General features: G+C 35.4%; 1 protein-coding gene across 5 annotated transcripts in view; it reads right to left on the bottom strand.

Annotated features, from left to right (window-relative positions):
• MARCHF6 (membrane associated ring-CH-type finger 6) overlaps window positions 1-17,692 on the bottom strand; it is a 53,356-nt gene that overhangs the window by 7,552 nt on the left and 28,112 nt on the right. For 2 of the 5 annotated variants that reach the window (XM_049823927.1, XM_049823928.1), the window contains exons 11-23: window positions 16,120-16,178; window positions 15,426-15,506; window positions 14,124-14,192; window positions 13,936-14,010; window positions 12,977-13,111; window positions 12,364-12,483; window positions 10,065-10,165; window positions 9,219-9,356; window positions 7,250-7,451; window positions 5,067-5,136; window positions 3,712-3,908; window positions 2,331-2,465; window positions 121-210 (exon numbers count right to left, since the gene is read on the bottom strand). In XM_049823927.1, the coding sequence (XP_049679884.1) occupies window positions 121-210; window positions 2,331-2,465; window positions 3,712-3,908; window positions 5,067-5,136; window positions 7,250-7,451; window positions 9,219-9,356; window positions 10,065-10,165; window positions 12,364-12,483; window positions 12,977-13,111; window positions 13,936-14,010; window positions 14,124-14,192; window positions 15,426-15,506; window positions 16,120-16,178 (1,472 nt within the window). The remainder of the gene's footprint in view (window positions 1-120; window positions 211-2,330; window positions 2,466-3,711; window positions 3,909-5,066; window positions 5,137-7,249; window positions 7,452-9,218; window positions 9,357-10,064; window positions 10,166-12,363; window positions 12,484-12,976; window positions 13,112-13,935; window positions 14,011-14,123; window positions 14,193-15,425; window positions 15,507-16,119; window positions 16,179-17,692) is intronic. The other 3 variants (XM_049823929.1, XM_049823931.1, XM_049823930.1) reach the window with 2 other exon arrangements.

Below are 17,692 nucleotides of genomic sequence, written 5' to 3'. Positions count from 1 at the left end.
TTTACTCAGTTACTCAAATTACTCCATTACTACAACAGTAACTCCGTTTTCTGACTCGCACATTCAAAAAACATTCAAAAAGTATTATACTGATAATTCACATGGACAATTTTTTCCTACCTGTTCAATAACAGTTTTCAGCCACCACTGGGGACCCATCAGTGTTATGGCAGCAATTATTTTGGCATGCAGAACTCCAAGAGCCCAGTCCTAATTTTGTAAAAATGGACTGTCAGCATTAACATATTTTTAAATAGTTTGACAACGAAAAGCTTATAGAGCAACTTGTTAATATTACATATAAGTGAAAAGATAGTTACTTTTCTATTTACACAGGACATTGTTTAAAAGAGGTGACATCTTCTGCAAACTCCTACGAAAAAGAGGATGCTCTCAAGCTTAACTGATACGTGTAAAATACTCAGCTCCCTGCAACCAGGAAAATCAGCTACTACTATTAAACCAAAGGCAAACACAAAATAAGAGCATTACACTTACTTAAAGCAACAGACTAACATTCTGGTACAAACTAATTAACACTGGAAACATTTACCTAGAAATAAGTTACTTTGATTCCTTTAAAAAAAGAAGTGAAACAAGATACAAAGATGCTCACACAAGTCAGGAAACAAGTTTTTTTTTTCTTCTTATACATTTTAATTGTTCACAAAACCCTACCTGATGTGAGAAAAGCTAAACAAAGCAAGGCAATGCTCTTCACAAAAGAACATCATACTATTCAGATGAAAATTTATGCTTTAACTATACCAAAACTATTATGGCACTGGAATTAAAAAAAACACAGTATAACTACAGGCTTCTAGTAAACACTGCACATCACGAATCAATCCTTTCTGCAGTACAGATATTTATAAGAGATTCTTCAATAAAACCCACCAAAAATAGAATGCAAAGTATAGGTTGAAAGGGCAGAATAAACAGCTACAGAACTGTTAAGACTTAAGACATCATAGGTTAATTAACTTTCTTAAACTGCTGGGGAAATACATTTTATTTCACCAATTATTTAAAAAGACTGCCTTTGTTAACATCTATTTCCCCACGTATGTTCAAAAATTTAAAAACTTGTTAAAAATAAGTCAGTGTTAAAGTTGCTTCATGTTTTCTCAAGCATATTAACCTTTGTGTAACTATTCTCTTTTGTGAAAAATGGAGATTATTCTCAATACCAACAGCTCCTTGTTAATTTCAAACAAGCCTCAAATCCCTCCAATCCAGTATTTTGAGGAAGCTCTGCCACATGAAAATAAAATCTTTCGGTATATTTAATTCAAACTTTTAAAGAAGTAACATGAAAAATTAAGAATTTTTAGAATCTCTAGCATTACAAATTCTTTCCAAAACTGGATGGAAACCATGATCGTCTACCACTGCAATCATAATGATATCCTGACTTATTAGTCATTTACTTGAACTTGATACCTCCAAAGTATACCTGGATTATAAAATAATGGAATATCTAAATTAGCAGTCAAATTCTTCTTTGTATTATGGCTTTCAAACATTTGGATAATGAAAGTAAGTGAAAGCTTGTTTGTGGGCAGCTCAAAAAAATCACTGTCCCTGAACACTTTCTTGTTGTTTAGCAACATGCATTCTAGATCTTTCCGAGTTATGGTTCCCTCAGTTGGGGCTTCTCTTGAGTTACAAGATCTTTCATAATTCAGCCTAGGTGATGCAAGCATTTGTCACTCAATCCACTGTACCTTCATTTTTTCCACCAACTTGCAGGAAAAAAGTTTGCACCCACTTAACCTGTGAGACTTGACTGAAGAAAAACAAAATGCTACTACCTCAAAAATCTTGTATTAACGATTTGACATCTCAAGACAAAACCAGAATGATCCTAAAGCATATCAAAATTCCTTCATAGTGTGTATCTGAATTAAACCTTGTATGGAAGCAAAAGATCAGCTGAACCTCTTGCCACATAACTGTAGGCAGAGAGCCTTCTGGAAAGGTCAGACACAAGATGTATGTCTGTGCATACGCACATACAGCTATACTAACTTCTTTACATAACTTTACAATTATACTGCTGAAAAAAGTGTCCATCTGATCACTGAAATGCAAAGATCCTCTGATGTCATCCCACAAAGTTCAGCTTTTCATACTTAAAATTCCTAAGCATATCTTTTTGGTTTAAATAATCCTCACATCCAGACTGGCTGTCTTTTCTCTGCTACATAGAAACATAATTATGGAAAATGCTCTGAAGGACTGAATCAACATGAAACAAGAACTACCATACTCCTTACTTCTAAGTAAAGAAATGTATCAACAGCAGAAGAAGAATGGGACCAACTGACCTGCCAAGGATAGAAGAGAGGTGTTTGATCCAAAGGAACTCTCAAAGGTGCAACGATGACCAGTTCAAACAGAAGACCGAGCAAAAGTGGAACCACACCAGCTAGCAGTATAGCCACTATTAATGTCTTCATTATCTAAAAAACCCAAGACATCTAATTAGTGTTTATCAAAGGATTCTTTTTGTTTAAACTTCAAAATATAACTTAAACTACACAAACAGATAAAGCTGGAAAATAAAACTACACAGACCTTTAATTCATACATATACACCCCTAGAAATATTTTTTATTACATACATAGTTTTGCAATGCATGTCAAGATTGGGTCCTATTCCATGCCCCCTCCAGAAAAAGGCATGACTGTACATCCTAAAAATCACCTGTGACTGTTATCAGTAGGGAATACTATCCATTGGCACTTCACTATATTGAGTATTCTTGTACGTTGGAAAATTAGAGAAGAATCTTTCCAAAACTGCTGATTTTCTTCTAGTGAAAACCAAACCTTAAAAATTTACTCATAATGGAATATTTCTGACTTAAAAATGAGAGCCTCAGAACAACCACTCTTGAATCTTTCTTTATTTTAGAATTCTCTTAATTTACACGCATCATCCAAAAATCAGATACAAAACTAGTCTGACTTTATTAACATGATCAGGAGAAGGGACAAAGGACAAGTAGAACATTACATTTTAGCTCTGAATTTTCTTAAACAAGCTTAAGATTTCCTAAATGAAAATGATGGAAGAGATATTTGGGAAACATGGCAATACATGAAACACACTGCTATTCTATCTGCAATAGTCCACGCAACGATGTCCATTACAAGATGCCATTTATGCAATGAATGTTTAGAAGTACTATACTTAGGCAAAAAATCTACTACAGAAATCCTCAAAACCAAAAAAGGGATATTTTCTTTAAAAATATTAATTTGAACGACACAAAGATCTGACAAATCATAAGGATCCTTCTGAAAATATGCATCAAGCTACTTTGCAGAGACACCATCATCATCTATCAGCTTTACTAGGTTTTTTAATTTGGTAATGTCAAGTTGCTAAATGAGTAATAGTTAAGTTTCCAGGTATATGTGTAAATGTAAATGCATTTGAGCACACATCACACATGGGATAATATAATGCATACACATAAACATATATATGCAAACTTATTTACACTGATTGCTTAGCATTGTGCCAAATGGCTTCCAAAAATACAGTTAGCCTATGCAACAGTAATGTAAGCTGCAAAAGCTTCAAAATGGTCTGAGAAGGAAAACGTAGTATACGTTAGAGTAAAACCTGCAAGCAAAAATGAAACAAGTTTTGTTAGCTACTTTTTTGATAATTCAGTATAAATTTTTCTCAAGACTCACCATGAGAGACCATTCTTTGACCTTCTGAAAAATCACTCTACGCCCTTGCGGCATCCAGGCGACCAGCACTGTCACTGCTCGGATAGTTAGCCAACAGACATAAAGACCACAAGCAGCTGTGTATAGTTCATGGATTTTGGCAGTCCCCGTCCAAAATGACATTAACCATCGGCCAGCAAATACTGAAAACACAAACACTGTTAAATAGAGTAATGCTTTTTGATTTATTAAGGAAGGATGCCTATTAAATTAAGCAAATTTATTGTTAAATATCAATGCACAAATGGTATTCAGCATAAACCAGTATTTTGGTACTATACCCATAAGGCACAAATGTGTAAATAGTTACATAAATGATGCCAAATACATATGTAGAATTCCCCCCTCTTCCCCCCTCCCAAAATTTCATTACACCAGCAATGTGATCTGAACTGCAGCAAAACAAAGCAGTGAATACTGCACTGTTCAGAGCCTAAACATGAATCTTCAGAACTGCAAAGGCAGTAATGGATTAGTGCATAAGCCTGAACTTAAATCTTATGACCTATGTTTGGGTTATTTCACTGCCTCATATAATTTTTTAAGTCTTACTGATGGGGCTTCTGAAGCTCTCTGACAAAAAATGGGAGACTCATTTGCCACATTTCATTTTTTTAATAGTGTTTCTGTTCTCTAGTATTACAGTGGAATTATTTTATGTGCTACTATTAAAACCATCACAAAATTTGTAACTCTGATTTTAACACATTATTGACTTTAGGAGCATTAATACAAGGTGGTAAAAATTACATGGCACTATGGTAGCCAGGTTATAAAATTTAAATGAGTTTACACATCTTAATTTATTCCAAATTATTTAAAAAAACCTACAAAGTGCTTTTGATTTGGTTAAAGTACTTATTCATATATATATTTGGGAAGTGCCATGGACATCAATTCAAAGTCTCCTAGTGATTTGTCATGACGACACCTTTAATAAAGGTAAATGTGGAAGACCTGGTAACAACCTATATATTTTCCTTCTCTAAATGGTAAAGGAGGTGCAAGAGTTCCAATTCTCTCTTTCTCTCAATACCACTACAGAGACTGTCTCAGCACTTGGAGCCCTGCCCTTAAAAGAAAATTATTCTACAACAAAACAAAGGAAATGGCAACCTCTGTCAGTTAAATACTGGTATTATCTCTACCGTTTAGATTCCAGATGATTATGATTTGATGATGTATCATTAAAAATGAGACATAATTTTCCATGTTTTCTCCTTTTAACTTTAAACAATGGTTTCAAAACATCTGCCGTTGTTGAGCACAGCAACATGCTGAGTTGCTTTTAATCTGTTTTACAATAAGAGACTTACCTGGTAAGGTAAGGCAGATAAGACTAGCAATCAGTAATGTTATGCACATGAAAACAATCAGAAGAAATATCTGAAAGAGGGAAAAAAAAAAAAAAGAGAAAGAGTTCATAAGAAAGTTACTTAACCGAAGCCAAAAAAACATATAAAAAATATGAACCATCCTAGAGAGGTAGCTAAACCAGAATGTTCAAATACGAACTGATGTTTCGCTGTATAAATAAGTTGGCAATAAGAAACCCACCCACAAAAAACGATGATAGGTTTTTATGTAGAATAATTAAAAAAAAAAACCAATCTGATCTTTTTGTTTGAGATTAACAGTATATACTTAATTAAATTTGGGGGTGGGGGAATAAAAAAAAAAAGAAATCCAGAGTTTTACATGCTTATTTGTAACTGAAATAACATGAAGGATCAGTTCTTATTGCTTGCTCAATCCATATGGACACGATGAGTGAGTTCTAGTGGAAAACATTCATACATAATAAAAATTGAATATAAACCACCTTCTTCTACGTTCTTACAACTTGGTTAAAATGAAAATATTTAATGAAAGTGTAGAAAAGATCAGATGTTTACACTTTTTTTTCCTTCTCAAATGCTTAAAATCAAATTGAGAAAGTAATTAAAATACAGTATTGTTCCATAGTGGAAATCTGAGCAGGAGACACATTTTTCATAAGATGAACCTATCTGAGTAGAACCAAGGTCAATACACCAAAAATCACAACTGAAGCACTTACAGTGATCCTGAATTCCATTATTTACATATTTCAAACAAGAGGAATCAGGGACATAGAATCGTATCGATGAGCTACCATGTGTTTGAGATGGTACAAGCATCTCTTAATGAAAACAATGGAATTCAGTTAAATCAGATTTTTTATTTCTACATCCTACAGAAGTCTCCAAAGAAGAACTTAAAATGTCTAGATGAAGGTAAGTAGACAAGAAAAAACAGTCTTTGACAGCTGAACATGAAACGCTTAGTTATCACCAGGCTCAAAGTCAGCACCCCAAATTACTGAAATCTTATATTATGCAATGGTTTGAGAGGGGGAGACAATTTCAGCACCTGTCCTTATCCAGAAGCATCCACAAAAATAAAATAACCCATGCAAAGGTAGCTCTAGAAAGGATTTAATGAGTCCCTAGGTTAACACACCCCTTCCTTGAAAACAGCATGTCCACATTACAGTTGTTACATGTTGCCAGGTCACAGTAAGTGAGAATCCATTTTAATTACCTCCTTAGCAGCCAATCAGGGAACTAATTTCAATTAACCTGTCTGTCCAACTTCATATGAACTTGACTCAGTTTAAGTGAAAATGTCACAGAAGTATCCCATTTTCTTTAAAAATAACACTATAAGGCTTATCTGAACTTTCAAACGTGTCTAAGCAATGCCTTCTGCCTATTACCCCAGTTTTCAGCTGGACCAGTTTCCTGATCCAGCTCATCGCGTGTGTGTTCTAGCACAGGCATTCACGTTAAGAAGGGAAGAAACGAGCAATTGCCATGGCAAGAAGACTGGCACTGCTCCTTTCAGCGGTAAGTGCATATTTATGCTTGATTAAATTGATCTCAGTCAGAGAGCGTGCTTTGACTTCCCGTTATGACCAAACGAGAGGGGCAAATTCATTCTGCTTCCCTAGCCTTTTCACCCCCTGAGCTACTTCGTCCCACTGCTTCCTCTACAACAGTGCTGTAGCTCATGCGCTCCTGTGTTTAATATAGATGCAACGGAAGCTCTCCATTTAATTCCTTAATAAAGCAAAATAGCTTAAAATACACTTCAGCTACAAGACTGAAGTATGCCCTCTTGAAAGCCATGCCTTGTCAGAGACACTCCCTAACTACCTTTTTGCTGGGGGGTTATTATATTTCTCTCCAGTACTAACTGTTAGGAAAATAAGACATGAACTAATAGATAATACACAGCATGTATGTGATCTATAAATAAAATCGTAACTGAAGGTCTTAAGTTATGGGCTGAAAAAAGCTGTATGTGAGAATAACTGTAAGTCTACTTTTTAGAAAGGTGCAAACTGTGCAAAACACAAAACAACATGACCCACCACTTTACTTCTGGTAACATGTGGGTCAAATCTTTCTTACAAGAAAAATTATAGCCATTTTTCAGATGCCTTTCCCTCTTCTCTTAATGTGTTAGATATACCTACCCTGAGCGGGAATTTTAAAGGCCTACGATAAGGCTGGAAACCCACAGGTCCTCCTTGTTGAAGTATGGCTTGATGGGCTGCATGAAGACCTTCTCCCACAACTGGAATGGCATTATTGTTGCGAGCATGCTGGTTGTTAGGCTGCTGGTTTGCATTGTTTTCATTCTCTTCCTGGTCACCAAGTAGGTAAGAATGGAGATCTCTGTAACAATCAAAATCTCAGTTTTGTTCTGTTTGATATGAATGAGATCTTAACAGAATGACAGGCCTACTCAGAATGACAAGTTATTCAGGAGTACTGGCAGAAGCTTGATAAAGTAATATAAACCATTTTCTGGTAATGTACTCAATGTCATCCTAAACAGAATTTAGAAGAAAAATGCTAGTGTGGATGCAGATTGTAACAGTGGGAATACAGCCACAAATAAAGATCATGTATCTGTTTGCTTTAAAAATAACATCTGGTATTAAAGTTGTTGTGCATATAAAAGGAAAATTGCATTGATAGTTCATGTAAGCAGGCAGCTCAACTGACAGCTTTTATTTTACAGCTACTAAGCTTTATTTGAAACAATTGCCTTCAAACCTAAACTGTACAAGGACAGTACTGTGTTGTGATAGACATGTTTTTGAAAGTACAGTCAGGCAGAGTCTTTCAAGAAGATTCTAAATTGCTCAAAACCTGTTCACAACTTTAAGAACATCAATCCTAGAAAGAGTCAATCTACTTTAAAAAGAATTCTGTTGATATTTCCTGCATACATGATTAGCAGGTGGATAAATTTGAGTTTGATCCAAAAAAAACCCAAACCCATATGAACATTTAGAAGTTAATTTTCCTCAGCTTTAGCAGAATTTGCATTACCAGTAAGACACATACAGGTATTCTGTTGGCAGACTATGAAAACAGAGGAAAGATTTTCATCTTTGCTCAACTAAAATTTCTGAAGAGATATTTCACAATCGTTCTTAACAGCTGCAACAGAGAAGGCAAAGCCATTTCTATTATCATCTCCAAAATTCTCTTCTTGCATCATACTTAAACGCTATCAAAATATGGACAAATTAATTAAAAAAATAACTTTGCAAAATGCAAACTAAGAGAACAGAGGTGGGGAGAGTTTCCTTATGAGAAGCTAAAACAAACATTTTGGATAGCAGTGGAAAAACAAAGGCTTTCATTCATTTTCTCAGAGTCTCAGAGACACAACTTAGCAAAGAATAAATAAATCTTCACCCTAATAGTGCTGCATTGGCACAACCCACAATGAGCAAGGTACGGTGGGAGAATGCCAATATACTTTGAAGCTAAATTTAAAACTTTACAGAAAAAAGTCAACCTTAATTTTTTCTTGACTGATTTGGCAAACAACAAACAAACTAAAAAATAATTTCAAGTGCTAGAACTCTGCCTGGCAGTGTAACATAAAGAGCCTCACTGTGTATAATCATTTACTTCAGCTGACAAAGATACAGTTTTATCCTTCTTTAGAGACTGAACTTTTAACTTTAAAATCCTCAATTTAAAAGTATTCACTTCTTCAGCTTAATGTGCTAAATAATTTTCCCTTTTTTTTCCCCCTTCTAAGAAATGCAAGATGCGCAAACAAATTTTATTTTGATAACTCATAGAAAAGCTCTGCTGACACTTACCTCTTTCATTTTTCCATATAATAGGAAGTTAACAAGCTGTTAGTCATACTTTTACAGATTTTTTACTAAGTAAATGCTGTAATAGTGTGCCAAAAGAACTACTTGTCAAAGACTAGTCCGGAAGTAGGTAAAACTACTGCTTAGGAGAAGGTACTTCCACAGGAAATCACTATAGAAGTTTTACATCATTTATTTATCTGTAAAATTGCTATTTAAGCTACTTGTTGGGATAACTCTCTTGAAAGCATGCTGCTTTCACGTTAAAAGGCTAAGCTGGACACAATGCTTGTAGTCGACTTTGGCTTTCTGTACTTACAGCAAGTATCCAGCAGTAACAGTCCATGCTCGTACAAGACCTTTCAACCACTGTCTTGTATGTCCTTGCTCTAGCAAAGCTGGAAGCACCACCTGAAGCAAAAGGAGCTCTAGGGAAAGTTCACTTACTGGAGCATCACTAGAAACAATGGGGAGGGCATAAAGTCAAACATAAGGAACATTCTGATAGTAATCTTTTACACTGAATCATATTAACACCACCACAATAAAAAAATATATTGCACACCAATAGGAACAATTCTTAGGTTTTTGCAGACATTTTTCCTTATATACTACTCTGAGTACACGGGTTAAGTCTTCATGAGTGTTTAGGCACTTAGGCGCACAAGAAATTTATGAAAAACGTGGAGAAAGATTAAATCAGAGAATATGATTTGCTCTTTTATTTGCTTCTATCATTGCTGTTTCAATTATTACTTAGAAAGATACTGTTATCATTAAAAAGAAATGCAGTTACAGGTATTCTTTTATTCTTGAAGCAGTGATAGTCAGGAATGGATGTGCAGAACAAACATGCCAGTAGCTTCACTACTGAAAAGCTGAAGGGGAAAGTGTTTTGAGGGCATATAAAAGCCAAATAGTTATCATTGTGGAAGTAATACAAAATGCCTCCTATTTTTCTTAGTAGCTTTTTATTTGACAAATTGTGTGATGTATCCACATCCTTTATCTTTTTACTTTTCTAGAAAAATGAAGTTCAGATTAATTGAAAACAAACAAAATAACATACCAAACGATGCCACATTAATGCTCAAAGAGCAAAAATACACTTTCTTCTAGTTATAGGGAGACTGAAAAAAACATCTTTTTAAAATTAAATGCTTACCTGTAGAGCATAACATTATATGGAAGAAAGTTAGGCAGGAGATACTTAATAATGCGTATAGGAAGCCAGAGCATGAGCAGTACAATTGATCCAAAGACGATCTGCAACAAGGAAGTTTAACAACTTAGTCCAAATTGCAGAACCAACAAAACCTAGTTTCCCCCCCATCTCTCTGACATGTTTCCTGTGTGTGGTGGGTTAGGCCTGGCTAACAGCCAAACACCTACCCAGCTGCTCGCTCATTCACCTCTTTGGCTGAATGGGGAGACAATAGAAGGAAGGCAAGAAGACTCGTGGATTGAGATAACACCAGTTTAACAGAGAAAGCAAAAGCTGTGCGCACAAGCAAAACAAAAAGGGGAATTCGGTCACTGCTTCCCATCAGCAGACAGACGATTAGCGACCACCTGGAAAGCAGAGCATCAGCACATGTCAACAGTTGCTCAGGAGGACAAATGCCATAACCATGAGCATCCCTCCCTTCCTCCTCCTTTCCCATAGCTTTCACTGCTGAGCACGACGTCATATGGTATGGAACACCCCTTTGGTCAGTTTGGGTCAGCAGTCCCACGTATACCCCCTGGCCAACCCCCAGCTTATTCACTGGAGGAGCAAGGGAGCAGGGCAGAGCAGGGAAGAAGAAAAGCTTTGATGCTGTGCAAGCACCGTTCAGCCATAGCCAAAAGACCTGTATGTTAGCAACGCTGTTTCAAGCCACTAATCCAAAGCGCAGAAGGACATGGGCCACTGTGAAGAAAATTCACACCATCCCAGGTACACAGGTATGCCATGATGCCCTCGCCAAACAGGACTGCAGCTGAATAAGCACTGACTGGCCAGCTGACAGTTAGGATAATGTCAGACAGTTATACTTTCTTCTCTCTCCCCCCAGCACTGGGATTACTAATTTTGGATTCCTCTCTTTTCTTAGTGGCTGAGTTTTCAAGCCACATGTAGAAGCCTCAAAAGATCTTTCAGCTTCTATTTCCTCACATTTTAAATTGCCTGAAAGATCAAAACTTAGTAGGGGAGATGAGGTGCATGAAGACCATGCACTTTTATAAATCCTGTTTCTTTAAGGAACCAAACTAAAGATCAAGTACATTTTAAACATATTTTTACGCTTCTCAAACACACCACTAGAGACTAAAAATGCAAAAAAATTCTGTATTTAACTATGTAAAAAAGAAAAATCGAATCCTGTTCTTGTTGAAACTTAATAGCTTATGTTCTACACAAGAAATTTCTTAAAAGTATTGAGAAAGAAACACAACTTGAAAAGTGCGACTTGTTTTTCTGAAATAGTAAGCTGCAAATGATCACCATTCTGGGTCCCATTTTCTAGCATAAGGCTGGTAAAAGTTCTCAATTAATTAGCTAAGCAAATCAAAAGATGAAGTTCAAGTAACCGCCAGTTCCAACAGTCCAAGAATCTATCTCTAAGACTTTCAGTAAGAAGATCTTTGCTTATATTTGGGCCACTTGCTGTGACACAAAAGTTTCAGGCAGCTAAAGCATTATGATTATCTAAGGAGAAAATACTCTGAAAGGTGGACAGGTCAGCTCCTCTCACATACTGAAGGGCTCTCTAATAGAACTAAGATCTCTCTATGAGCTTTCACTGCTCCAAGCACTTTAGCTGTATTAATACCTCAAATAATGTTTCTGATGTATCAGTTTTCACAGTTGACATGACACTTATGTCAAAGACAGGCCAAGACACTTCCCTTACTGCATGCTAGGCAAACTTCAGACAAACAAGCAAAAAGAAAAAACTTCCATTGATTTCAATATCTTACAATCATAACCTGGAAACAGACGCCACTGGCTAGATCAGCATAATCCAAATCAAAACTTAACCAGAAAGTTACTCTACCTCTGCTGCACTACTTCAGCTGGACTGGACGCACACTGTTTAGTGCAATAACTAAAAGCATCATGAAAAGAGTTATGTGATATACAATATCCATAGCAACAAACACTTGCTGTCTGAATACACAAACATTTCCTGTGATTTTGCATAAGAAGATATCACAGAAAAATTTGGTTTGGAAGGGACCTCCAGATGTAAACTACCCCAACCCTCTGCTCTGAGCAGACCCAGTTACATCAGGTTGCTCAGAACTTTATCCAGTTGAGTTTTGAGTATCTCAAGACACAGAACCTGTTGGCAACCTGTTCCAGTGTCTAATCACCTTCACAGTGAAAATGTTTTTCCTTAAATATGCAGTAGCATATATGGGAGCTAACGTATGAAATTTTCTTTCTGAATAAAGAAATTTTTGAGAAAAGTCCTTACCACTGATAAGATAAACCTCCTGAGATGTCTATAAATGGGCAAGTGAATCATTTCCTGCACAGGATTGAAGTCTGGATCATTCAAATTCCTGAGAAACCATAAGACACCAGGTCTCAATACCTGAAGTAGGGAACAGAAAACAACATATGAAGAGAAAATTATCTTTGTATCCTTTGTTTTTCACTTTGGATAACACTGCTGCTGCAAATAATTTTTAAACATAATAGGGTTATTTGTTGAACAAGGTTCAACAATATGGTACAGAAATAGAACAAAGGAAGCATTATCATAGAGAAGTAGAGAAGCAATAAGCAATTACAACCTTAATTTTTAAGTATTAATCAATCTTAAACAACAGAAATGTATATAGATTCCTTTGAAGGCAACACCCATGTTTAAGAACTCTTTGTAAACTAAAAAATCTAAGTAAAATATACTCTAAATCATCATTTCCCACCGCAGTAAGTATCAGTGTGGCCTTTTTTAATAAGGCTGAAATCCAACATACACACACAAAACACAGTAGCAGCAATACCCACATGTGAAAGATTTAACTAAGTTCAACATGCAAGCTTCTCTATGTTACATACCAATCCTGTTCTTATAGACTCACCTCTCTCAGTAAAAGAATGAAGGATGCAAAATAAAAGACGTAAACCATTCCAACTAACCAGTGCAGAAACATTGTGGTACCTGGGGCAGACTGAAAGCTCAATTCTCTGTCTTTCAAAGTGGCATCAAACATCTCCTAGAAGGTAAGTAATAAACAAATATGAATAAAGTTTGTCAAACCTACACAGTTACTCATTTTGTTTACCCTAGTTAATATATACTACTAGGCATTTAATTTAAATGCCTGCCTCATGCTAACAAATAAATAATTATACCATTTAATTAGAAAAAAGGGAATAATTTACAGTAAGAATAGCAAATAAAGATAAATTTCTTTCTTCTGACAGAAAAAAGAAATAAGTCAACTCTAACACTAACATACACTACATAAGTTATAAATCAGTTCAAACAAAGTGGTCGTGATTGAAGCAAATACTTATTCCTTTAAGTAAAATTCTATTTCTACTAAGGCTAGAAGAAATTAATTTTCTCCACTTGAAATTAATCACTTAATTTTTTTTTTTTCAGGACAGAAAAGCTGTCCTCCTCAATTCTAAACACAGTATGTATCTTGTTCAAAACAGAAAGAGATTGGACAACTATTAAAATATGAAGTTGTTACCATTTCACATAAGATGGCTACATAAAGAGGTTTATTTAGTACATAAGTTTGCCTGTAAGTTCATTATCACAGTGGTCTTGTAAATGCAGTAAAAAGGATCAGGATCTTGTTATTTTAATCATAGCATGTTGATTTGTATTAAGTAACATAACGGAAAACAAAATTAGCATTAAGCAGTACCTAAAAGCCCCTAAAGTTTCCCTCTGAAAACGCTGTTTATAAAAACAGCAAGACTGCTGTCAAACTCCTATCAACAACCCTCTTCTCATCAGAACTTTTTTTCCTTTAAATATAAACACTGTTAAAAAAGATTTTATCCCACTTATTTCCATTCTTACCAAAGAGCATATATCCAGCCACCAGCCACAGATGAGAGGAAACACACCAATTTCAACAACCACTAATAAGGAAACCTTTAGGAAAAGAGAAAAGAACATCTCACTAGTTTAACAGAAATTGCTAAGAACATTATAATGTAAGCTTAAATTGAGAGTGGTTTTTCCTACACACAAAAAAATAGGATTACCTTGACAACAATATAGCAAACTCCTAATAAACGACGTGATCGCTGGAACTTAACAAGTGCTGCCAAACCCTGAATAGTTTTGTCAAGAAAATAATACTGAAAAATACTTTATAACATAGTTTGATTCATATCAAACACTATTATTATGTGGCTTTTAGCTACAGGAAATTTTATAAAAGGCAAAAGTAAAATAGGAAGTATCTACTTTATCAGGGCTCTATTTTCAAAATTGGCTGTAACTCTGGAAGTCACAACCTGATGTGCTGGATAACCCCCCCAAACATGCATCTAAAATAAAAGAATAAATACATAAATAATAGTACTACCACCTTTCTTAAATTAAGCATCCAAAAATTTTCTCAAGAAACAAAGAGTTGCCTTTGAAAATGTCTGCCGCGAGTAAGCAAGTTTCAAAACTGAAGGCCTACCTTAAATGGTAGCTTTCCTTTTCATGCTATCTGAAATAAATTCTCACCTTTTCCAAGAAAAGCTGCATACATACACAGTTTGGGTTTTTTTGTTTGTTTTCTTTTAGGAGGCAAAACAGAGACATGCCAATCAACTGTTCTACCACATTTGCACTGCACATTGGTATAGAAAGGTCTAAAGTTGATGTTAGTGTTGTGTAGTCTTGGACAGAAAATTGCTAACAAACATTTATTCTTTCAAATTGAAGTAGGTTTAGTCCCTTTAAAAACATGCCCCTGGAATGCAGACTTTTTACCTGTGACCATATCCTTCTAGCTCTGCCGTGACTTAATTTTCTCTGTAATAATGAGGGTTATCACCTGAAAGAAATCCTTGCTGAAAACTCTCAGTGGTTCAGAGACATAAAAGAGAAACGGAAACAATCCACACACTAAAGATCTGGCAGAATCAAAAAGATGTGAATAAATTTCCCATTGTACGCTACATATTTTCATAATCTCATTTCTCTTTCTACTGTAACTATGTAGCCCACAGCAATAGTATAAGGGCAGTGAGGGAAAAAAAAAAAAATGGTTCTACACTCATCTTCTCAGACAGACCTTCAAAATTTAGTTGGAGGCCTTCAAGCAAGCAATAAAAGCCTGTGATTTTGTGTTGTTAAACATGTGCAAGTGTTCTGAAGAATGCAGTCACACTGACAACTTTAAAATGTCCAAGAAAACAGGAGAGACCTTTTCTTCTAATTTCACCAAAAGAGCAGAGCAAAATGGTAAATTAATTGCATCTGCATCATGTCTGTGCCTCCTCAAAATATAGCCAGAAAAATGATTTAGATGTAAAATCTGAACCAGGTAACTACTGACAAAAGGATACATGACAAACAATTAGAGTCACTGCTAGCAGAACATATCCGACTATAGTTGTAATCAGGCCTTCAAAATGAGATGCTTGAACCTTGAGGGGACAGAAAAAAAGGGAAAATTTATCAGTCTCTTAAAAGATTACATCTCCTTTTTATGTAATTAAGATAAATTCCCTACCTCGACTCTTCAAGAATGGCAACAAGTTTCTTTAGTTTTTACATATTTTAATAACCTACTACTTTTTTGGTATTTCCATCAAGAGTAGAAGATGTTTACATTTACTGGAAAACTCTTAACAACTACTTTCTTCAAACATGAAACCACCTCTATATACGAAACAAAAAGTGTCACCTTACACTACCTCACTACCTCCTAGCTTTCACTACCTATTATCATCAGCTATGAAAATTACTCAGTAGACAAATTAAAAATGTACATGAGGAAGAAGAGGCTGTTAAAAAAAATGTATGCATTTTTTTGTAAAAGGAGGAAACCTCACTTGAAGTGTAAATAATGGAGGAAGTGGGAAAGAGTGACAGAAATTTTTTAGTCATAAATTTAAAAAGGTTTAAGGAGAAGAAAAAGAGAGACACTCCAGGTTACTTTTGTGATCACAAATAAAAGTGGAAGGATGCTACAAAAATATTGTGATGAAATAAATAGCGGCATTTGTTTTCATTTTGAGATTATAGAACAGTACTTACATATTCCTCAAAGCCCAGGCCAACAATGGAGAAGTGACCGATGTGGTACGGACAAAATGCTGCATAACATAAGCAGAAAGAAGCAGAAAAAATGGCCATGAAAACTGCTAAATGGAGCCTTATTTGCAGGATGTGTATTGTAACTTGGTAATTATTCTACTGCGCATCAATTTTGTGAAAACAACTAAAAAAATTACTTTGTGCAAATATTTGCAAGTGTTGTATTTCTATAAATTTACAAACATTGAAAATCAGATCAGAATTCACACTGAAAGACTATAAACAATATAAAACTACACAGAATAAGAGGACTTTCTTTTTCTTCTAAGCTCATCTTGCTGTGTGTAAATTAATTAAATTTCTCAGTCTTATGTACTAGGGTGGTATCGCTCTCAGACTGCTATAGGAACCTGTTCTGTATATTCACTCTTTCTCATGCACTGAAAGACTTAAGTAGCCATTTTACAGCTTGGACAGATGGGACTCGCTTTAGCAAGGTTTCAGTTTTAGTGCCTTAGTTCTTAAGAATACTGTGAAAATGCAAGCCCTGCAGAAATCTGCAAAGGGAAAAGAAGATGAGGGAGAACAAGATGATGCTCCAGTGAAGGGGTGATGAGCAACTGAGAAGTCTTTTACTTTAAATTAATGCACTAAGAACCGTTATCATTCCCGAGAACTCACTCTCGCCAATTCTGCGGTCTCAGGAGGAATGAATTAAAACACACAGCACTTTCCCCATTTTTGGACACCTCTGTATTTGCAGGATCAAGTAGTTGGTTTAGCTCACTCTCTGGTCTTCTAACTGACCTACAAAGGACTACAGAATTCAACATCACTTTCCTACAGGAGTAGAGGGAGTCAATAGGAAGTAAAGGGTGACAGTAACTGCAAGCTTTTATCTTCACCTATACTGCATTCACTATATCATGATAATCCACTCTGGGGACTGCTGTAGACTAAACATACCCTCAAATGAAAAGTCTGATGATTTTTTCTATCCTCCTCATTCCTGTATGACCAATATGAAAAAAAAAAAAAAAACCTAGGAAAAGATTCAGCAGGACTTGTATTACACTAATCAATGATGAGAAAGTTTTAATCTATGTCCCTCCCAGAGAAATCAGTAGTTACTGGGAATAGCAAAAATGTAAAAGATAAAAGGAGGACTTGAGCTCTTCCTGCCCATTAAGAACAAGAAAAAGAAAAGTGAGATTAAAAAAATAAGTCACATAACTCCTATAGACATCAGGCTCAGACTTAAAAGTCATATCTTTTTGACAGTTTTTTATGAGATTAGAGTGCACAGTTTATCATGTTTTTTAAATAACTTTCTTTAAAAGAGCATTTCTAACAGATCCCTTTCATTAAAAAGTAGGAAGCAGTACAAACTCCTCTGCAAGTACAAATATGAGCTATAGAAAATATGAATTAAGTCAAATTTAATTAACTTGTCCAAGAGAACATCATAGCAGAATTTCTGGACCTGTAATTAAGGTTCCAAATGCTTTCCTCCTGGTTTATCTTCTAGAAAGTACCTCCATGTGACATTTGAACCAGGACTGTAATTACAAAT

The sequence above is a fragment of the Accipiter gentilis genome, chromosome 20 (genome assembly GCF_929443795.1).
Source record: "Accipiter gentilis chromosome 20, bAccGen1.1, whole genome shotgun sequence".
Classification (NCBI taxonomy): domain Eukaryota; kingdom Metazoa; phylum Chordata; class Aves; order Accipitriformes; family Accipitridae; genus Astur; species Astur gentilis.
Note: the sequence above shows the minus strand (reverse complement) of the source record. Positions and strands in the feature narration are given on the sequence as shown.